The sequence below is a fragment of the Artibeus jamaicensis genome, unplaced genomic scaffold (assembly GCF_021234435.1).
Source record: "Artibeus jamaicensis isolate MK-2021 breed Jamaican fruit bat unplaced genomic scaffold, CSHL_Jam_final contig_729, whole genome shotgun sequence".
NCBI classification, from domain to species: Eukaryota; Metazoa; Chordata; class Mammalia; order Chiroptera; family Phyllostomidae; genus Artibeus; species Artibeus jamaicensis.
The window spans coordinates 275,448-298,543 of record NW_026521939.1 but is presented as its reverse complement, the minus strand read 5'-3'; the positions used below and the strand labels follow the sequence as shown (position 1 = coordinate 298,543).

General features: G+C 49.1%; 2 protein-coding genes across 2 annotated transcripts; one reads left to right on the top strand and one right to left on the bottom strand.

Moving 5' to 3' along the window:
* The first annotated feature begins 137 nt into the window (after positions 1–137).
* Positions 138–13,756, top strand: SUMF2 (sulfatase modifying factor 2). The gene is made up of 9 exons (XM_037153109.2): positions 138–285; positions 1,859–2,015; positions 5,267–5,381; positions 5,488–5,532; positions 6,137–6,287; positions 7,136–7,191; positions 9,597–9,681; positions 11,734–11,878; positions 13,225–13,756. The coding sequence occupies exons 1-9, from the start codon at positions 222–224 to the stop codon at positions 13,307–13,309; spliced, it is 903 nt and encodes a 300-aa protein (XP_037009004.2). The 5' UTR covers positions 138–221; the 3' UTR covers positions 13,310–13,756.
* PHKG1 (phosphorylase kinase catalytic subunit gamma 1) lies at positions 12,719–22,714 on the bottom strand. The gene is made up of 10 exons (XM_037153107.2): positions 22,522–22,714; positions 20,158–20,272; positions 19,453–19,631; positions 18,940–18,994; positions 16,516–16,581; positions 16,090–16,253; positions 15,590–15,680; positions 15,314–15,467; positions 15,025–15,150; positions 12,719–14,683 (listed from the first exon to the last, which is right to left on the bottom strand). Exons 2-10 carry the CDS (start codon positions 20,238–20,240, stop codon positions 14,438–14,440), a joined length of 1,164 nt encoding a protein of 387 aa, XP_037009002.1. The 5' UTR covers positions 20,241–20,272; positions 22,522–22,714; the 3' UTR covers positions 12,719–14,437.
* Between the last annotated feature and the right edge of the window lie 382 nt (positions 22,715–23,096).

Sequence of the window (23,096 nt, the reverse complement as noted above, 5' to 3'; positions counted from 1 at the left end):
TAACCCTGAGAGAATTGAGAATTGCATCTTAACATCCTACCACCTTAAATTTAGGTCCCCGCCCATTCCGGGCGTCTGGGCTCCTTCAGTTGAGTAGAGAGTGCGCTAGGGGGCAGTGCGCCCAGGTTGCTGACGGACGTAGTGCCTGTGGGGCGCATGCGCAGCTGAGCAACAAGGCGTGCTACCGAGTTCCTGCTGCTGCGGTGGTTTGTGTTCCTGCCATGAGATCCTCGCTGCAGTTGTTGACCCTGCTGCCGTTCCTTCCCGGCCTGTGGATCGAGCTAGGTCAGTCTGCTGGCCTGCTGGCCTGCTGGCCTGCCCACCTGCCCACCTTCATCTGGCACCATTAATTCCAGGAGTCGTCTGGAAGGGACCTGGGGACCTTCATCCCGGTGGGAAAAGATACCGTGCCCCCCCCTCCAATTTATAGCCTGAGGCACCTCGCAGAGATTGCCAATCCAGCGAGGCGATTAACTGTTCACGTGGTATTTTACTTCCTTTTTACTTTTAATTTACCATTTTGACACCTTTCGAACAAAAAAGCAGTCTGTAATTATGTTACAACATAATTGTAACAAGCCCCCCACGTACAAATTATTCTGCTTAAACAGTTGCAAATTTATGGCTAATTTTGCTGCTTTGGTAACCCACTTTCCCCTCCCCCGAGGTCATAATGAGGTGAATCCAAGCATGACACAACTTATTCATAAATAATTCCAAAAAGCCAAGTCACGAAAAGAAAAATTCCATAACATTTTCTACCTACAAAATAACATCCAGTTAGTGTTCAGATTCACCTACTATAAGTGTTTTAAAGTTATACTTCACTTGTTGAATTAGTGTCAAAGTAAACTTTATATGTTGTAATTGTCTTTTTTTCTTAATTCTCTTTGATTCTGACCTTTTCCTACTTGCTCCACTTTTTTTCCCTTGAAGTGAATGAAATCATCTGTGTGAATGTATCAGAAGGAGGTTGAGAAGAGAACCAAAAATAGGATCCTGAGGAACATAAAAAGACATGGACTCTGCCTTTAAGGAACTTAAGGTTCTTAGACATTCTTAGGTAGAAACATAACTCCATAAAGTAGTACATCAAGCCAGAGAAGTATGGCTTGCTGGAGATACCACTGGCCAGGCAATAAAGAAACTGGATCTAGCCCTCTCACCTACTATCTAGCTCTTTAAGTCACTTTCTTTTGGGGTCCTGGTTTCCCTCCAGGTAAATAAGGGGGTTGAATTAAAGATCCTTTTCATCTGATTTTTTGAGGCACTCAAACAGCAAGTATGAAGGAGCTCATTCAATTATTCAATAATTATTGTGCACTTGTGCTAGGTGCCAGGGATACACTGGCAAAGTAAATGTAGTCTTTCCTTTTCTGGAGCACATAATACAGTGGTAAGAACTTGTAAGAGTACGACACATGGAGAGGAGGAGACGAAGTCAGCATGAGCAGAAGTATGGGTAGAATGGTGCTAGGTATATCTGAAGATACAGTGTCTAGATTTACCTCGCTGGGACAAAGGGTTGTGTAGAGGAAGAAAGTGACAAGGAAATAAACCTTTGTTGAAAACCTACCATGTGCTCAACATTTGACACATTATTTGAATTCAAACAGCTCTGCCTATGAGAGATGGTATTCCCATCATATAAATGAAGAAATTGAAACTCAGATTAAGTAACTTGCCTAAGGTCATCCCAGCAAAGTAAGTGGCAGAACAAGAATTTAAAGCCAAAATTTTAGGCCTTCATTTTTTTGTTGATGAATACTCATGAGTATTACATATGATCCAAAATAAATATTGCCATTTGTTTTTATATATTACTGATTGCTCTTTTTTTTTTTTTTTTCCTCTTCAGGGAATGGTCAGGTGACTAATATGGTTCAGCTACCAGGTGGGAAATTCCAGATGGGAACAAATTCACCAGATGGCAGAGATGGTGAAGGACCTGTCCGGGAAGTGACAGTAAAACCTTTTGCCATCGACATATTTCCTGTCACCAACAAAGATTTCAGGTACATCAGGTGTTCTTCCAAGAGTAAAAGCTCTTTCTTCTTCTGTTTTTTTGTTGCTTTTTTTTTTTTTCAGATAGGGGAAGGGAGAGAAAAAAAGAGGGAGAGAAACATCAGTGTGTGGTTGCCTCCAGAGCGCACCCTACTGAGGACCTGGCCCGCAACCCAGATATGTGCCCTGTTTGGGAATGGAACCAGTGACCCTTTGGTTCACAAGCCAGCACTCAATCCACTGAGCCACACCAGCCAGGGCTTTTTTTTTTCTTTTTCTTTTTCAAGATTTTATCTATTATTTTTAGAGAGAGGGGAAGTGAGGGAGAAAGAGAGGGAGAGAGACATCAATGTGTGGTTGCTTGTTGTGTGCTCCCAGCTGGGGACCTGGCCCACAACCCAGGCATGTGTCCTGACTGAGAATCGAGTCGGTGACACTTTGGTTCACAGGCCAGCACCCAATCCACTGAGCCATGCCAGGCAGAGCAAGGCTCTTTCTAATCTTCATTTTTAATATCTAAAAGGACACACTAGTTTGTTTAGTATCGCATATCTTTTCAGTAATACTGTGGAACGTGTTACCTACACTTTTCAGATGAAGAATCTAAAGTCTAAAGAGGTTTACCTTGCCCTCTGTTAGTGGTAGACTTGGGCCTGTAACTCAGATTTCCTGGCTCTTGAGCCAGTGGATTTTCCATTACACTGGGCATAACACTAAGAAATAGGGGCAGAAGTGAGACAGTCAATGCAAACCTCTTTCACAGGGAAAAAGGGATTGGGAGAAGGGTCATACAGGCTGACAGTGTCTTAAATTCCTTTTATATTTACTTAGGGAAATGGCCTTGTTTTAGGAGTGCAGTATTCTAAGAAGCCAAGTTGAGCTGCCTTAGTTTCCTCAAGGTGATACATTTTGTAACTTACCTTCAAGTGGTACAGGGGTGAATATATAGAGAGGTGGTGGGGGAGGGAAGGGACGAAACAGGAAGATAATAAAGCAAATGTGGGAAATGACTTAAATGTTACATTTGTGGAGTTGCAGCTTTTCAAGATCAAAGGTGGTGGGGAAAAATGGACTCAGGAGACACATACTCCTCAGGCTCTTTGACTCAGTGAGTCTGCCTCTAGGGATTTGTCTTAAGGAAAAAATTAAGGTTGTCCAAATACACTCAGCTGAAAAGATGACATTGTAAACAACTATTAACAATTTAAGGACATTTTAACATGTTGTATCCATATAGTAAAATACTTAGCAGCCATTTAAAATCTTATTATTGCCCTGGCTGTTATGGCTGAATAGATTGAGTGCTGGCCTGCAAGCCAAGGGGTTGCTGGTTCAATTCCCAGTCAGGGCATGTGGTTGGGTTGTGGGCCAGGTCCTTGCAAGAGAAAACCATACTTTCATGGGTTTTCTCTCTCTCCTTCTCCCTCCCTTCCCCTCTGTAAAAATAAATAAAACCTTTAAGAAAAATTAGGTCCTCTTGTCAAAAAGACAGTTGTGAGATGTTAAGGGAGGAAAATATCTTACAAAATAATGTATAATGTGAGCTCATTTTTTAAAAACTATGTATATAGAATGCATGTGCATTAAAAAAGAAGTGAAGCCCTGGCTGGTGTAGCTCAGTGGATTGGGTGCGGGTTTCGAACCAAAGGGTCACCAGTTTGATTCCCAGTAAGTCCCCAGTGGGGGCCACGTGAGAGGCAACCACACATTGATGTTTCTCTCCCACTCTTTCTCCTTTCCTTCCCCCCTCTCTACAAATAAATAAATAAATAAAATCTTTGAAAAAATAAATAAAAAAGAAGTAAGAGTGCATTAGTTGACAGATTTGCCCATTAGTTGAACTGCCTTAGTTTGCCCATGTCTTTGGGGCTTCCAGATAAAAGTAATTTCAGGAAAGCACCTTGTTAAACAGGGTTGGGTGAGGAGAGGGGGTCAGAAAGCGGGGAGATATGGCGTGATATATCTTAGTTGGTGTGGTAATGGATTATTTTAACTTTTATTGTTACCTACTTGTATTTACCCATTTTCTACAATGGATACTGCCTATATATACTTTTTCAAAGTATTTTTAAACAGGAAAGCTATTAAAATTGAAGGAGAAATCACTTCTGATCAGTCTTGTACCATATCATGACAAAGCAAAATAGATGCACAGTACATGTTTTATATTTCAAACTATGACCTAGTATATGATAGAAATATAATAGCACCTCTAGCAAGCCCCTGAACTTTGCTTAGAACCATCATTTGTCTGCCTTTCTGGTCAAAGATTCTCGAACGGTTCAGATGCTCCGAGGCTGGTAAATAGCTGCTGCTACCAAATCTAACCAGCTCCTCTATTCCCAACGCCCCTCTGATGCGTGAACAGTATCTTTTTGTATCAGGGGGCTGGCACAGACAAGGTGATAATGAAAACAGTCCACTTACCCCAGCAATCCACTGGCTGACTTTTGCTAAACTGTACCAAACTATATAAAAATCCATTTGCAAATCTCAGCAACTCATTTTTTTCTTCTTTTTTTAAACATTTTTTTCTTTTGTTTTTTCAGCAACTTATTTTGATTCGATTCAGTTTCTTTCCTCTGTTAGATGGTGATAACATCTGTTCTGCCTCCCTCCATAATTGTTGTGAGATTGGGTGTATAAGGAAGACCTTTTAGAAAATGGACCCATTCCTCACGCTTGAATCTTCTCAGCAGCCTTATTTATAATCTCAAAAAACTGAAAATAACCCAAATGACCTGCCATTGGTGAATGAATAAACATAATATAGTATATCCATGCAATGAAATACTACTCAGCAATAAAAAGGAACAAACTACTGATACCTTCAACAATCCAGATAAATTTCAGAAGCACAAAACTGTGTAGTGTATGGTTTAACATATGTGAATTTACATTCCAGGAAAAGCATAGCCAAAGGGACAAAAAACAGACCGGTAGTTTTAGGGGCACAAGGGAATTTGGGGGTGTGTTTAGTGAAACTGATCTGTTTTCTTGATTGTGACAGTGACTATATGCTTTGACAAAACTCACCAAAAAATACACTAATAAGACAATTTTACCGTATGTGAATTACACATACAGCAACAGATTTGAAAGGAAAATCTGCTCAGGGCTTGACGTTAATTTCTTGGAGTTCATGAGAACTCTGTAGTGTGTGACTCCGAGAATAAGGCTATAGGAGCTCTTCTGAAGCAGGAGCGGTGAGGGTGGAGCACAGAGCCCTTTCAGCTGACCCAAGTGAAATATCTCTTTTCAGGGAGTTTGTCAGGGAGAAAAAGTACCAGACAGAGGCTGAAAAGTTTGGGTGGAGCTTTGTCTTTGAAGACTTTGTCTCCGATGAGCTTAGAAACAAAGCAACTCAGCAAATGAAGGTGAGAAAACCCGGGTCTCAGCCTAAAGTCTCTGCTCCGCCTCCTGTGTCAGGAGGCAGGTACCAGCCGTGCTCCTGTTTTTAATCATGCTCTTTCTTCTTTGTAGCCTGTTCTTTGGTGGCTTCCAGTGGAAAGGGCTTTCTGGAGACAGGTAAGGGTTGGTTCCTTCAGCTGGTTTTCTACCTCTGGAAGGCTGACTTCCCTACATCCCTTGCCCGTCTAGGAAGACCGGGTTAAAAAGGATGACAGAATGTTTCAGGAAAACAGCCACGCAACCTGTTTCATCTGCCCTAATCATGTTCCCCTTACTTGTCCCATTTTTCTTTTCGGTCTCATGTTTCGTCTCTTCTTTCTTTTTTTATTTTTATTTTTAATCCTCATCCAAGGAGATGTTTATTGATTTTAGAGAGAGAAGAAGGGAGAGAGAGAGGGAGGGGAACACCAATGTGAGAAACATCAATCAGTTGTCTCCCATATGTGCCCCAACGGAACCCACAACCTAGGTGTGTGCCCTGACCCGGAATCGACCCCACAGCCTTCTGGTGTACAGGACGATGCTCCAACTAACTAAGCCACCTGGCCAGGGCTAGTCTCTTCTTTCTGACCCTGGTCCTCTCTTCACTCACCAGGCTGTCTCTTCCAACTCCCTTGCTTCACCTAGGGGTAAAAGCTGAACTTGGGTAAGCCTAGCCTTCCTCAGACTTCCATGAGCTCCCTGCTCCCAGAGTCCTGTCTCACTGCATCCTGGCTGTCAGCCTGCAGGTCCCGGCTCTGGCATCCGAGAGAGGCTGGAGCTCCCCGTGGTACACGTGAGCTGGAATGACGCTGGTGCCTACTGCGCTTGGCGGGGAAAACGGCTGCCCACTGAGGAGGAGTGGGAGTTTGCTGCCCGAGGGGGCTTGAAGGGTAAAGAGATGCCAAGGCAATTTCCTGTTCTTCTCTCCATTCTACCCTTCCAGGGGGGCTTTACAGGGTGGGAAGGGTCCCTAGAGCAGTGTGTCTTAAAGCATGTGGTGAAGGACCAGTTGCTGTTGCCATTTTCATTTCTAATCTACCTCAGACCAATACTATGTAAAATACCATAAAAATTAGTAACTGGAAAAGTGGAAGGAAAAAAACACATAAAAATTTTTATTGTTGCAGATTCCAAAGACATGTTACATTTCAAAAAATACAATCAGAAAAACAAAGCTTAGAAAAAAAGAAGAGTTATCCATACTACATGCCTTTTCCATAGATGTGTAGGGAGGGGTTAAAACTTTAAAAATTGCTATTTCCTCATAACTTTGTTGTTTTGCAGTCCTAACTGAAAAGAAGAGTTAGGAGAGTGAAATAGCAGTTCCTCATATTCAACACCTCTACACACTCTTTGAATGAACCGCAGCTATACCAACAGTCAAAGTTCTGAATGTGATAAATGAGGTTGCTTGTTCATTTAGCTAATCTAAGTCCAATTGACAAGTTTCTCAGTGGTTACTCTCAATTTCTGCACTGATCTCAATATGAATCGGTAACAAAGAGCTTACACACAGACTGGCACCCCTCAGAACCACACCTGGGATCGCACTGCCCTGGAGTAATACAGGAGACCAGGCCTCCTGAGGCAGTGCAGGGAGTGGAGGGTGTGGGCCTGGGCAGACACGTGAGTACGCCTTCTTTTCTCATCACCGCCTGACTTCCTTTGGGTTCCCTCGCTCTGTCTTTCCCAACTCTTCACCTCTCCCTCCCCTGCTCTCTCCTTGCTCTCCTGGCAGGCCAGGTTTACCCCTGGGGAAACCAGTTCCAGCCAAACCGCACCAACCTGTGGCAGGTAAGACATACCTTCCCCGCTCCTGTCCTTTCTCAAAGCAGTGAGACCTGCTGGAGGCTAGGCATTGTGCTAGGCCATGGATTCAGAGTCTTATGTCTTAATGGAACTGGCAACTGCTAAAGGGGTGGAGCAGAAGACTGGGTGGCAGTGCAGAGTGTGGGCACCAGTGAGCCCACTGTCCACTGCCTGAGAGTGCTGGGGTGACTTCACAGACGGGATGGCATTTGAGCTGATCAGATAGGAGTTTGCCAAGTGAAAAGTGGAGGAGAGGGTGCTCTGAGCCTGACAGCAGAAACAACACGAGTGCTGGCATTGTATTCGGAAAGGACACTGTGTGTTTGGACCCGGGACAGATTCAGAGAGGCTGGAGCATAGGCAAACCGAGGTGGGGGTGGGGTGTTAGGAGATGAAGTAGACAGTGGGTTGGAGGCAGATTTTAGAGGAGCAGGTGTGCCAAGATATGGTTTTAGATTTTACCCTCTAGGCAGTGGGGAGCCCAAGGCGGTTTTTAAACAGAGGAGTAACACATCAGATGCTGACCTGGCCGCATGCCGATTGTTGCTCATTTGTGCAGGACTAGGTGAAGCACAGCCGCAGTGGTGGCGGGGGCTCCCTGGGTTTGAGTCTGTGGCCATGGCCCAGGTGACTACAGACAATTGAGTTAAGCAGAAGTGGAATAGAGAGGAAGCCAAATGGGAGAGGCATGTCTGAGAAGATAGGGTTTGGTAATTAATCCAACATGGAGGGGTGGAAGAGAGTTGGACCGTAGCATGAATCCGAGCTTGGGCAACAGAGTGATGGTGCTACCATTATCCAGAATAGATAAGGTTCCTGTTGGGTCAGAGGGTAGACCTCGATCAGTGTAGGATCAGCTTAGCTTAGGATGCCTTGGGGTCATTCATATGTTCAGTCAGAGGCTGGAAATATGGGTCTGAAACTTCTGGCCAAGGGTCTGGGCCAGAACAAGTGGCTTGCAAGTCATCGACATGAACCTTAGGAAGGAATGAACCCCCTGCCCCCAGGAGACTGCAGAGTGAGGGGGGCACAGCATCCATAATTATTTAGAGGGAAGCATCGAAAAGGACCTGAGGGGGACACTAACCTTGTAGAAGATCTCGGGATCAGAGCTTTACAGAAAGAGATTTCTGATGGACACTTGGATCTTTGATGAATTATCCATTTTGAGCCTCAGATGCTAGTTTTTCATTTAATTTTTTTAATTTGACACTTTTCATTTACCTCATACTTGATTAGAAAGTCATAAAGGGTCTCAACATCCTTTTTTTTTCCCCAAAGATTTTATTTATTTATTTGTTAGAGAGAAAGGGAGGGAAGGAGAAAGAGGGAGCGGAACATCCATGTGAGAGAGAAACATCGATCAGTTGCCTCTTGGACGTGCGTCGACTGGTGACTGAACCCACAACCCAGGCATGTGTCCAATTACTGTTGGGGCTCAAAATCCTTTCACAGGTAGGAACAGGCTGAGAAACAGGTGCTAGTTTTTTAAAGGGAGAAAATACTTGCCTCACATCCTTACAAGGATTAAATTAAAAGACATAGCCCTGGCCAGTGTGGTTCAGTTGGTTGGAGCATAGTTCCATAAACCGAAGGGTCACAGGTTCAATTCCTGGTCAGGGCACATGCCTAGGTTGCAACCGGTTGATGTTTTCACATCAGTGTTTCTCTCCTTCTTTCTCTTCCCCCGCCCAGAATAAGCATGTTCTCGGGTGAGGATAAATCAATTAAAAGACGAGTGTAATAGCCATAGCACATAGGAGATATTGGGTAACTTATAGCCTCTTTATCTTCCCATTCATAAAAGTAACTTCCATAGAGTCATGGCAGCTGAGCCCAATTTTAATGAGAGGAATGAACAAGTTGAACAAATTGTATTTGCAAGTGTAGGTTACTTTTCCAAGAATCTTGGTGGTAAGGAATAAGAGATGAGGGAAGAAAGAGTCAGGGTGGGTGAGGGAAGTTAAACCTGTCGTGGTGGAAGAGAAACCGATGGTACAAGAGAGCATAGGACGGGCATCGGTGGTTCCTGAGAAGGTGGAGGTGCACAGCATGGAGAAGGGGAGGAGGAGCCTTTCTTCCCAAGGGGCCCAGCACATGGGGTTTGAGGCAGAGGGGTGGAGGTCTGCGAGAGTGGAGAATGTGGGAGTGGGGTGGGCTTGACACAGACCACCGCAGGTACAAGGGAAACCACACACTTCCTAACCAGCCTGGAGGACATAAGGCAACTGGTTTGGGAGCTCAGGGTGGGAACCTCGGGTCACCGCTCCATGCCCTTCCCCCTATTCCAGATGATAGAGCAAGATGACCTGGGTATTTCTGGGGGCAGGCAAGAACACAGGCCATGGGAGAGGATGGTAAATCTTTCAGTCTAAATCTCTTCCCCTCAGGGAAAGTTCCCCAAGGGTGACAAGGCTGAGGATGGCTTCCATGGAGTCTCCCCAGTGAATGCTTTCCCCCCACAGAATAACTATGGTAAGACTGCATATTGGGTTACTGTCAACATTCACAAAGTGGTTGGCGGGAGCATTCTGCCTGATAGATGAGGCAGAAAGAAGCACCATAGGGACTTCTGGCAAGATTGGAGGTATAGGTAGTATCACTTTACCTCCTCGCACAACCAAAAAAAGGACAACCACAAATTTAAAAACAAAAAACAACCAGAATTGCCAGAAAATCAGACTGTATAGAACTATGACAACCAAGGAGTTAAAGAAGAAACACTCATCCAGACTCATAGGAGGTGTGGAGACAGGAAGCTGGGGCAAGAGAGGACAGCAAGGCAGTGGCTTGGGGTCCCACGTTTGCATGTGAATAAACTGGGAGGAATAACTGGGAAGCAAGACAGACAGCGCAACCCAGGGTTCCAGCACAGGGAAATAAAGCCTCAAAACCTCTAGCCATAAAATCTTGTGAAGGTAAAGGCAGTGGGAGAAACTCCCAGCCTCACAGGAGAGTTTGTTGGAGAGACCCACAAGGTCCTAGAATGTACACAAAACCATCTACTTGCGAATCAGCACCAGAAGGGTCCAATTTGCTTGTGGGTAGTGAGAGACGTGACTGAAAACTGAGCAAGAGTCATCGTTCCCTCTTGGACCCCTCCCCCACATACTGCACCACAAGGCAGAGATGTGGGTTGCCCCACCCTGGTGGGTACCTAGGTTCTGCCCCTTACAATGTAATAGGTGCACTGAGACAAAGAAATATGGCCCAAATGAAAGAATAGATCAAAGCTCCAAAAACAGAACTAAGCGATGACGAGGTAGCCAGCCTACCAAATGCACAGTTCAAAACACTGGTAATCAGGATGCTCACAGAAATGGTTGAGTGTGGTCTCAAAATAGAGGAGAAAGTGAAGCCTATGCAAAGTGAAATAAAGAGAAATATACAGGAAACCAATAGTGAAGGGAAAGAAACTGGGACTCAAATCAAAGATTTGGAGAAGAAGGAAGAAATAAACATTCAGTGAGAACAGAATGAAGAAACAAGAATTCAAAAAAATGAGGAGAGGCTTAGGAACCTCCAGGACAACTTTAAATGTCCCCACATCCAAATCATAGGGGTGCCAGAAGGAGAAGAGGAAGAGCAAGAAATTGAAAACATAATGAAGGAGAACTTCCCCACTCTGGTAAAGGAAATACACTTCCAGGAAGTTCAGAAAGCTCAGAGTCCCAAAGAAGTTGGGCCCAAGAAGAAGCACACCAAGGCACATCATAAATATATTAGCCAAGATTAAAGATGAGGAGAGAAACTTAAAAGCAGTGAGAAAAAAGGAGACAGTTACCTACAAAGGAGTTCCCATAAGACTGTCAGTTGATTTCTCAAGAGACCTTACAGGCAAGAAGGAGCTGGAAAGAAGTATTCCAAGTCATGAAAGGCAAGAACCTACATCCAATATTACTCTATACAGCAAAGCTATCATTTAGAATAGAAGGGCAGATAAAGTGTTTCCTGGATAAGGTAAAATAAAGGAGTTCATCATCACCAAGCTCTTATTATATGAAATGTTAAGGGAATATATCTAAGAAAAAGAAGATAAAAAATATGAACAGTAAAATGACAACAAACAACTATGAACAACTGAACTTTTAAAAAAACCACCAAAGACTAAGCAAACAACTAGAACAGGAACAGAGTCACAGAAATGGAGATCACATGGAGGGTTATCTATCAGTGGGGAGAGAGAGGAGGGAGAATGAGAGAAAAGGTACAGAGAATAACTAGCATAAATGGTAGGCACAAAATAGACAGGGGGAGGTTAAGAATAGTATGGGAAATGGAGAAGCCGAAGAACTTATATGTACGACCCATGGACATGAACTAACATGGGAGAATGCAGGTGGGAGGGGGTACAGGGCAGAAAGGAATAAAGGGGAGAAACAAATGGGACAACCGTAATAGCATAATTAATAAAATGCACTTAAAAAAAAGCACCACATAGAAGCATTTGCTTCCCAAGGCTTTGGTGGCTGGCAGGGTGGGTGTGTTGCTTCCCAGCATGGGTCTGACCCACCTGCTGTGCTGCAGGGCTCTATGACCTCGTGGGCAACGTGTGGGAGTGGACTGCCTCACCATACCAGGGTGCTGACCAGGACATGCGTGTCCTGCGGGGGGCATCCTGGATCGACACATCCGATGGCTCCGCCAATCACCGGGCCCGGGTCACCACCAGGTGAGAAGCTGGGGGCTGAGGGTCTGGGATGTGGGCTCCCAGAGCACCGGTGGCACCAGAACTGCTGTTGGCGCTGCCTCTGCCCCTTTACTTCCACCAGGAGTTGTGGGCACCGAAAAGAAACCAGGCAGTGCTCGCCAGGAAAAACAAATCAGTCCAGGACAACTTGTGCCTTTTCAGCTCTGAGCTTCCAGTCCTTATAAGTAGGTGTGCAGAGGCAGGGAAGTAAAACGTCAATAGGTCATGGCTGTGGGTCATGGAAATATTGATGCTTTCAACTGGTGGGCACATGAAAAATCATTTTCTACAGACATTTTGATTTACAGTCAAGTTAAAAATGGGCTCAGGTGGGTCCCGGGACCTGCTCATTCCACACAGATGGTTAGTGGTGGCACCTGCGTGGTAGAGTCCCAGGCTCCTGGTCTAGAACTTTCTGCTTCGTTCATGTGTAGATTCATTTTGTTTGACCTCCCTGCAACTCCTCCTCCTCCTCGGTTCCATAAGGACTATAGAGGTCACTGTTTCTGTGTCCTCGAGATATCAGATTTGCAGGTGTTTCTTTGACCCATAGAGGCACCTGTATTCTCTCACATCCTTGTTGAGGACACAGTAGTAGAAAAAGCACTGGCCCAGAAACCAGGAAACTGGGTTTGACATTGATGTTGTGCCATTGAAGCAGCGGTTGGCCTTGGGCAAGAAATTGAACTGTGTCTAGGACCTGATCCTGAGTCTATAAAATGGTGGACAAATCCTGCTTGCCACAGCAATTGGGAAACAGGAAATAGGGGAATATATGGGAAATTTCTTGAAAAGTATGCAGAACTGACTGGCACTATGATATTCTCAATTTAAAAAGAATTTATTGATTATAGAGAGAGAGGGGGGAGAAGGGAGAGAGAAAGAGAGGAAAACACTGATTTGTTGTTCCACTTATTTATGCATTCATTGGTTGATTCTTATATGTGCTGTGACTGGGGATCGAACTCACAACCTTGGTGTATCAGGATGACCCTAGAACCAACTGATCTGCCTGGCCAGGACTTAAGATATTCTCACCTCTTGGGGACAGGTTTCTTTGGCTGAATTATTCCTAACCACCAATAGTTAAAGTTATTAGTCATGGCCTTCCCTGCCCTCCAGTGCAATCTCCCAGGACCACTCTCACTTCCTCCACTGCTTCCTGTCCCCAGGGGCACCCTCAGACCAGGCTGTTTTCCAGACCATGCCCTTCACAGTCCTCAGGCACCCCAGACCACTGCAGGCCCTGGGCCGTGGAACAGGAAAGCTGGGTGAGGGCCAAGGCCCCTTTCTCAACAAATGTTCACTCTCCTCTCCTTTGGTGGCAGGATGGGCAACACTCCAGATTCAGCCTCAGACAACCTAGGCTTCCGCTGTGCTTCCGGTATAGGCCGGTTACCTGGGGAGCTGTGAGCAGCCACACAGGGCCAAGGAGAAGACCCCATGCCGCCCTGGCCACATTCCAAACACAGCCAAATTCAAGCTCTTCAGCCTCAGCCTCAGGAGTGACTGCCTTCCCCTCCCCCATCCCTTTGTGACAGGTACCTCTCACCAGGGCAGGAGAGACCTCTGACCTCAGAGGACGCCACTGTCTCTTGGTCAAGGGGCCTATCTCACGGATTGTGGTAGGGAGCTGGGTGTTTCTTTTAGAGGTCAAATATTAACCATATAGGGGCCAAATTCTCAAACAATTGAGGCAGAGTACTCCAAAAAGCAGTTTGTTTAAAATTTTTAAATCTATTCCCTTCCCCCATCTCGGTGTCTGATTTCAGGGATCTGGTGGTGGTTTCTCAGGGTAGAATTTCCCCAGTTCTCTGTTTACCCAGCAAATTGCTGTAGAAAAAAAAAACCGCTTCCTTCATTTGTCTCATTTATAGTGTTTTATGTGCCTCTGAAGGAACCTGATTTCCACTAGCTGTCCGTGAATTGCAGTAACATGGGCTCTTTTAAGGCACAGCGTCAGTCTTTAAAGGGCGAGGAGGCCAAACTGTGTATCGCGTAAGTCACAAAGTAATAATCTCCCAGAAAGACAAATGCGAGACGTTTCCCTTTCTATTGTTAATTCCGTAGGGGCTTCTAGATGCCTCTAGAAAACTGTCCCCTTGAGAAGAACCTGCGCCCGTGGACATTGTGAGGCCAGTAAAATCTCCCACGATCGCGCATCTCAGACTGTTGCCTGGCCTTCGTTCTCACTCTGGGACCCTGAGGGAGGTGCATCCTGGTGTCAGTAGCTCTGGGCCTCCCATGAGAAGCTGAGGCAGTGGCACAACCAGCTAGAAGAGGAGTGGGACGGCTCCTGGCGGTCGGACCACATCTGGTCCCTGGCCTGGCCCCAGCTGCACTTCCCACTGTGTGGTGGGGGTGCCCTGCTCTCCTGCAGAGCCTCTGAGAGGGGGTAATGGCCCAGGCCCAGGAGGCCTGGTTAGGAGCAAGTCTGCCCTCAGCACAGAGGCCAGCACACAGTCTTCCCTCTTTGACTAACGCTTCTGTGGCTTCCCCTCCCTGCCTGCCCCCTGCTCCCCCAGCCCTCCCACCAGCACCTCAGTAGTCCTCCTCAACCAGGGAGAGGAGCACGGCCTTGGGTGTGTTCTCAAAGAGGGCAGCCCGGTTCTGCTGCTGGCCCTTCTTCACCCAGTGGCCGTAGATTCGGAAAGCATAGGCGTCGATGAGTCGGCGCAGAGGCCGGAGGGCGTAGGGGTCACGAATGACGATCTCCCGGGTCACAGGCTTCACCCGGTGGTACTGGTAGTAGATCCGCACTGAAGCCAGCACCGTCAGAGCGATCACCTGCGGAGGGCCAGGACTGAGAGCCTGTGCCAGCCCCTGCAGGCCTGTCTCCTCCTGCTGCAGTGCAGGCGGGCTCTGGGCTTGTGTGCCTTGAAGGCCGGGGTGGCTTCCGCTGGGCCCCTCCAAGTGCTACTGCCATTAGTACCCCACCAGCCAGTCAGGTGACATCTGTCTTCCCCAAAGCCAGAAATACCCCAAACCAGCCTGGGTAGGTGGGAGGTGAAGGGCAGGTGCCCTGGAAACCCCAGGCGTGTACGTAGCAGTCCCTGGGGGGAAAGAAGAGGACTTGGCGGACAGCAGTAACAGCCCCGTGCCCAGGGGTGGGAAGGGAGCTGCAGTACCTTGAACTTCCCCCTGGGGCTGAAGTGGCGCACTTCTTCCACATCGTACTGCTGGAAGAAGGGATGCGCAAGGGCCTCTTCTGCTGAAAGGCGGCCCTGAGGGTTCACCACCAAGAAGCGGGAAACCTGAGAGAACAAGGGGGTGGGGACTGAAAACATCGAGGCAGGGTCCCCTGCAGCCCTTCAGAAGACAGAGGGTGTCTCCTGGCAGACTCTCATACTTCCCTCTCCCCCGTGGCAGACCTCCCCCCTTGCCTGAGCCTGGGAGCCAGCAGGCCTGGCCCCTCACCAAGTCTTTCACGGTGTCCGAGTAGTCATCCCACTCAGGTGAGCCAAACTGGTAGTTGCCACTCATGATCATCCTCAGCATCAGCATCTGCTTCCGGTGCCAGAAGGGCGGGGAGCCGGCCAGCAGGGTGTACATGATGACCCCCGTGCTCCACCTGGCACCAGGGAGGAGGGGAGGAAGGCAGGAGGGCTGGCTGTAGCCCCAGCCAGTCCCTCCCCTCCACAGTCAGTGGCCCCTGTCATGGTGGCATCCCTTCCCCTGCCCAGACACACTCACATATCCGCCTCCTTCCCGTAGCCTGGGTGGTCTTCGTTCATCGAGCACTCAATGATCTCAGGGGCCAGGTAGCTGGGAGTGCCACAGATCTCTGTGGGAATAGTTACTGTCAAGATAGGTCAGCCAAGGCACTTGGAAGAAGAAGGTGCAAAGAAATAAGATGGAACCAAAATGGTATTTGGGCTGGGACTCTCCTAGCACTGGCCAACTTCAGGGCCAAGGGGAGGGGCGAGGGGTGGCTCGTAGGGCCACGCACTTGGGGCCTGTCAGTTCCTTGGTTACGTCTAGCCGTTCTGGCCTAGAACTCAGGCAGTGAGAACCTGGCTCAACTCAGTCCCGAGAAGAGGTCCTGAATGGAAAGACACCCAGCCCTGAAATGATAGGATTTTTATTCTGGGGGCTAAGGCGAAGCAGGAGAGAGACCTGGGCAGTCTGTGTTTCTGGGAAAGTTGGTGAGAAAGCCTGAGCCCCTGGCATGGGCCAAGACCACGTTACCAGACCTCGTAGCTTCTGTCCTGGCTCCAGCTGGCAGGAAAAGCCAAAGTCTGTGAGCTTGATGTTCATGTCATCGTCCAAGAGGATGTTCTCGGGCTTCAGATCCCGATGTACGATGTTGAGTTTGTGCAGGGTGCAGATCACCTCCAGCAGGGACCTCATAATCTTCCTGGGGCAGGACAGGCACATGTTATCTCTCCTACTCTACAGGGTCAGGTAGCAGGCGGGGAGACCAAAACCCACATACCAGCCAGACTGCAAGTGCGAGAGGACTCGGGACAGTCTGGGACAGTCTAGGCTGAGCCAAGGAGGGAGGGAGGTCACGAAAGCCAGCAGTGCACACCCCCGCCCAGACACATGCACTGCACGTGCAGAGCCTGTGGCACTAGGACTCGGGCAGGGAGCGGGGAGAGGGGCAAATGGATCCTCACCTGGTTTCCTTCTCACTCAGGGTGACCTTCTCAGTGAGGTAATCAAAGAGCTCCCCTCTCTTCATCCTGTGGGGACAGAGGGTTTGTAGCTGGACTGGTCCCAAGACCACCCCCTCTTACCCTGCTCCTGGAGAGCTGTCTCTCACCCTAATACCTCCAGAGGCAAAGGACCGAAGTCTGCAGGGAGGAGGGGGAGCGAGTGGGGAGGTGGTCTGGGAAGACCGGGAGCAGTGCGAGGGAGGCTGGACGGGTGGAATGGCCCGGTGTGAGGCCTCCCCCATCTGTGGAAGTGATGGCGTGGACTGGGCTGTGTCAGGGCCGGGAGGTGAAACACTGGTCCAAGGGCCCAGACCCAAATCAGAAGGACAGGAGTATCCTGGTTTTTTTCAGGAACAAACAGAAGTGGCAGTACAGGTGTGGGAGGAGCTGTTTTGCCTGTTTTAGGATTAAGAGTTGCAGTTCAATCTTCTCACTTGTTGGGATTATCTATAAAGAGGTCTCTGCTAGAACAATCTCGTTATAACATGGAGGGCAACTTGGGGCAGCTTTAAAAATAGATTCCACAAGCAACTTCTTCAAAGGTTAGAGACATCTGAGCTGCCCCGAAGGACAGTGCCACTGAGCAGAGCCGGGACAGCTGAGGCCATCTTCCCGGACAAACAGGGAGGCGCCCCCTGCCCCCTCTCACCCACCCGCCCTCCAGGGAAAGATTCCCAGGGCATAAGGTACTTCGACAGTGTTACAGAGAGGCAAGGAAACCATTGAGCTTAGCTGCTAGGGCAGGGAGGGGTGTTCTGTTTTGGAACAACAACAAACAACCTAGATTTTACAGAGGTAAGGTTTCTTTTATACGATATCTGTACTGTGTTCCTGAAAAGCAACATGTGAATCCAGTTTTTGTCATCTTAATTCCATTTTAAAGACACCAGGAAGATTCACTATTAGCAATAGCAGCAGCAGCAAAAAGATTTACCTGTACGTGCTGGGGACTATGCAAGGTGCTTCAGCAGGCGCCTGCCTTTCTGGCGCTGGCGGGTTAATTGTGTACACACACCAGGTTAAATCGTTTCTCCAGGAAAAGTAATACTGCGTACGTTCTGTATGGCTACTGCATGAAATGTTCCAACAATACAAAATCTACTTGAATCATTTCCCAAGAAATTGAGGCCCTAAACTAGCTGTTATGTATGGAGAGATCGAGACGCCCCTTTAACAGTGAATCACACAGCAGAGAGTTCTGTTCTTTAGGGAGGACTCAGTGGAGTGAGGACGAAGGAGTCAGAGAGCTCCTTTCCCCCGGAACCTTTCCTAACAAAAATGGTAATAATGACTGAATGCACTGTTCACCAGGCCATTTGTGTTGCTCAGCTTTGATACTTAGAGCCTGGTGACGTAGGCAGAGTGGCCAGTAGCATTGGCCTTTTCTTGAGAAAACAGAGGAGCTCATGTCAATAGCCCTGCTGCTGGTGCAGCAGCGGGGGACCAGGGACACTGAAGGGGACGCTGAGGTCCGTCTGAGAACCGCACCCCAAATACAACCTCTGCCTCCCTGGGTCTCTTGCCTCAATGCAGCTGCCCCCTCCTTTCCACTGTGGCCTCCCGAGAGTCAGTGGGACCTTTTCCAAAAGTGAATCAGCTCACAACACCCTTCTGATGTCCCCCTCCAAAATCCTCACCACGGCTAAAAGGTCTGCAGAATCAGGTCTGTGGTACTGACCGACCTCGCATCCTGCCATCAGCGTGAGCTTGCTCCAGTCCCCCACCCTGGCTTTCTTGCCAGCCCTCCAACTTGACGAGCCCCTCCTTCGGGGCCCCTGCTCTGGCTCTCTGTCCCCTGGAAGGCTCCTTCTCCGGGCTTTGGTCGGATTCCTCCCTCACTTCATCTGGGTCTCTGCTCAGGTCGCCTCCTGAAGAACCTTCCCTGACCACATCATCTAAAGGAAAGAAGCCCCGCCTCTCTCTAACTGCGGTTCACCTTCATCTATTACATATGACATAACAACATGCATGCATTATGGCTTGATGCTTTCCGTTCACTGCCTATGAAAATTCTTACACGAAGTCAGGAACCTTATCTATCTTGTTCATTGCTGTATCCTCGATGTCTAGAAAAGTATTGATGACCACCATATCATTGTGAAGCTAATAGTTATTAGCATTTACATGGTGTCAGGAACTGTGCTATTATTACTGCCACGATACTGATGAGAAAGAAACCTGGTGCTTAAAACATCCAGCACATAAGTGGAGCCAGGATTCAAAACCTGGCAGACTGACCCCAGGGGCTGATCTGCCTAAAACATTCGTGTTCCTATTCAGCGTCCACAGTGTAGTGAACTGGCTGCTGGTCCCCAGGAAGCCCTGGGTGGGGGACCACAGTGCTATGCCCTCAGGGTATGGCTGGCACCAGGGCCGGGTACTTACAGATCAAACACCAAGAAGAAGAAGGTGTTGTTCTCATAAGTGTCCTTCAGCTGTACTGAAATGGAAATGGCTGGCTTGTCTCAGGGAGCAGAGGAGCCTGGGCAGAGGCAGTGGGGCGTAGGGGCAGGGGGATTAACGCTGCTGGGGCTGGCTTGAAAAGTGGAAGGGAGTCTCTGGAAGGTTCTCAAAGGAGGCCCATGGTGGGTGGAGGGGGCAGGCTCAGGGACTTCACACCCCATTTCCCCACCCTCACCCTCACCCAGCCCCTGCCCCTGCCCTGACCCCTTCTGTATGGTTGGAAGAGGGAATGAGAGCGAATCCCAGAGATGTCTCCCTGGAGGTTGGAGCTGGGAACCTCAGGCCTTAGGGCAGGGGGCTGGTGGGGCCTCAGGGTGCAGGAGGCATGCTGAACTGTTCTGGCGAGCCACACGGTGGGGCTGCACTCCCTGACTCGGGTTATCAGGGCAGGAGCAATGGCAGAGAACCCCACTGTAGCTCGGAGCTATCACTTACTTATGTTGGGGTACCCTGACACCTTGCGCAGGATGTCCACCTCCTTCAGCGTGGCCTGTCGCAGCTCCTGCACCTCCTGGGGGCTGAAGCTGCCCCCGCCGGTGATGTCAATGATCTTCACGGCGTACTCCTTGCACGTGGGCTTGTGGATACAGCGCCTGACAACACTGCTCACTCCCCTGGGAGGTGCAGAGGACAGATGGTCCCTGGGCCCCTCACTCCAGGGTTTGTCCCAAGTCCAGGCCCCAGCAGAGATGTCCTGCCTTGTCCCCCAACTCTCTGTGAGCTTTTGAGGCGGTAGGGTGAGAAGGCACAGAGATGGCAATTGGCCTGAAGCTGATGAGTAACAAGCCTGGTGTCAGGCCTTTTAACTCCCAGTTCACTGTTCTTTCACACATTGGCCAAAGCTTCCTCTGACCCCTGGCTCCTGACCCTGGCCCAAGGCTGAGTTTGCACCTGCTTGTCATCAGCACCTGTAAGGGTTGTGGGAAGCTCTTTGCCAGGAGAGGTCTCTGATTTGCATCCCTTATAACCCCTTATCTGTCCTGTTCAGGAGAAGAGAACCCAAACTGAGGGATTCTCCAAGTGCACGGTGCTTTGGGGATGGAAATGGGCTCCATGCTCAGGGGCAAGCAGAGACTGGCCCACCCTGCAGAGCCAGCTGGAGCCTAGGACAGCATTTCCCGGGGAAAGTCTGGGCCGTACCTGCCCAGGATCTCCTTGGTCTCATAGTTCTCATAGAAACCCTGTGCGGAATGTGAGTCCGGCAGGGCCTCGTCCCGTGTCATGCTCAGCTCCGTGGAGGTGATCCTGAAGGGCTCTGAGAGGGGAACAGGGAGAAGCAGTCAGCCTTCCTGACCTAGTGGGTGTGCTCTTTGAAGGCTGGGACCATTTTTTCACCCACCTGTGTCTGTCTCTCCTGGCACGGGCCTGGCCTATTGTGAATATTAAAACTAAATGACTTGGAATTGGAAAAACATTCTGAAAAGAGCCCAGCATTGTTCTTCCCACTGGCTGTAAACTCTTGTGAGCCCAGGCCACGGCGTCTCCCTGCACGGTCTCGCTGAAAGCTGCTGCCCCCTTGTAGGAGAGAGGCCGAGTCAGCCGGGCCCAGGCCCAGGCCCAGGCCCAGGCGTGTGACAGAACATCAGGCCATCAGGCCCCACGGTTTAGCCTTGAGGAAATAGGCACACCCTCGATTTTAGAAAGAACCACAGAGAAACTTTGCAGAGGACAAATTAAAGTGCTGTTTCCTTTCCTCTCTGAGGCTGGTGCTTCTCTTTCTCTGCCTGCTCTTTGCACTTGTGGAAAAGGCAAAAAGCTTCATAATTTCACCTTCTTCTTTTATGTTTTTAAGATCCTCACCCAAAGATGTTTACTGATTTGAGAGAGAGAATGAGAGAGAGAGAGAAACACTGATCAGCTGCTTCCCATACACAGACAGGGATGGAACCCACAACCTTTTGGCGTATGGAACAGTGCTCCAACCGACTGAGCCACCCAGCTGCAGCACAATTTCTTCTTAATATGCAGCTCTTACAGCCTCCCCTTACCTACCCCTGTCCTAACTGTCTGAATCTGAAAACACCCCTTCTTTCAGAACATGCTTCCGGACCTTCCCAGCGCTCCTTCCTCACTTATTTTGTCCTTACCCCGGACTTTCAAATCACTCTTCTGTTCATTCATTCTTCTATGCTCTTTGCAAAGCACTGTGCCAAATGCTCTGAGGGCTGCAGAGCTTGATGGGGAAATCCTGGTCCCGGCCTCTGCTACCACTTATCAGCGTGTGCTGTCATCTCCCCCATGACACTGTGGTCTTCTCTAAGGTGTCCCACCCCGGCCACCCCACCCCTCTGTGCCCAGTGCAGGTATGTAGCAGGTGCAGCTCCCTAGAGGAGAGTTGGTGGTTGGAGGTATCCCTTTCATCCATGGTCCTGTCGCCAGAAAGCCCCCATCCTACTTAACAATGGCCAGGGAGCCCCGAGGGGTCCTGCCACAGTGTGGGGTGTACAGAGCTAGGACATTCAGCCCTGGACACAGGAGCTGACCCAGCCAGCTTTGCTTTGCTATGTAGAGGCCCATGGTGTACTGACCTCAGATGAAGGATCTGAGGAATGGAGAGAGTCATCTACCAGTAGGAAGAAGAGCAGACAGAAAAAACGAACATAAGCTGCCACTCAGCAGAGCCAAAACTGCCTCTAGCCCCACTTCCACTGCCCTTTCAGGGCCCAGCGAGGCCTGGCCTGTCCGAGGGGCCAATCTGCTGACCAGCCAAGCTGCAGCCCTGGCTGCCTCAGGACTCAGGCTGGCTGTTCCAGGAAGCCTGGTGTCCCCACCGCTGGGTATCTGGTTCTGAGAAGAAGGGTAGGAATAACAGTCTCTTCTGCCAGCAGCAGGTTCCTGGGCTGTTCGCAGGCCGCTTCTGCCCTATCAGCAACTTCAGCTGAGTACATGGGAGCCCATTCTCCATAAAAACAAGCTGATTTCCTGGCAAGTCCTTTTAAGTTCCCAAAGCTAGGTGGCACCAGCTCTTTCCCTTTCTCCATCCCTCCATGGGCAGAGGGTCTATCTGAACCCACCACAGGATGCCATCCTGGCTGGGGGATCCATTCCATGGCCTGGACATCAGGCCATCAGGCCCCAAGGTTAGCCAGATGCAGCGAGTTCTGACTGCATTCTCTCTCCCTGGGGTGGGGGCGGGGAGGTTTCTCTTGCCTCCTGCCCTTGCTCTAGGCCTAAATTGGGGCTGATTTTGTGCCTCTGTTCTCTGTCCCCAACTGCTCCCCTCACAGTTTCCTAGATCCCTTTGAAAAGGGTTGGCAAATGGGTTTAGTTCTTTCTTGAGTAACATCCTCCCTGAGACTCAGAGGCTGAATACAGTCACAGGGACCCACTTTCTCTAGATAAATTCCTCTGGAAGGGGCTTCAACAGCCAGTGCTACTTTTCTGTCCATCTGCCTTCAGAAGGGAGAATGGGGCTAAGGGGTTTTGGGGGTTCTATCTTCTCTGCCCCTCTCCTGCTCCCTGTCTGCCACCTGGCTTTTGTCCATCACTGCACCAGCTACTCACCGTTAGGTCCTTGAAGGCCCTTGAATGAACTTGACAGGCAGGAATCGCAAAGGTCCCAGAGCCCCTTGGGGAGAGGGGACAACAGAGGACTGAGGGGTGTCCCAAGGAGACACTCGTGGCCAGAGCAGGATATTTTGCTGCTCCTCCTTCCTGCTTTGCTTCTTGATGAGGCAAGGCCAAGGTGCCAAAAATAAATCGCAACTGCAAACCCGGGATGCAGGCCAAGTCTCGCCAGGGGTGACCTCTGGCGGAGGGTGAGGGAAGTTCAGGTGACCTGGGACCAGGCATGGCAGCCTGAGGTGACCAATCTTCCTTTTGGAGCTGACTTTGCCTCCAGGCCCAGTGGATATAAAGCCAACCTGCTTCTCTGGGAGCGATTTCCGTTTGCGGTGATCAGGAAAACAGCACACTGGCACACCCACTGCTGTGTTCAGACCTGCTCATCAGGATCTGCTCAGGGACAGTGCAGCTGCCCGACAAACTGCAGACCTTAAATGTTAGGGAACGTCTCCTTCAGGAGTTGACCTCTGATCTGCCTCCATGATTTCACCCTTAACTCATTTTGTTTTCAGCCT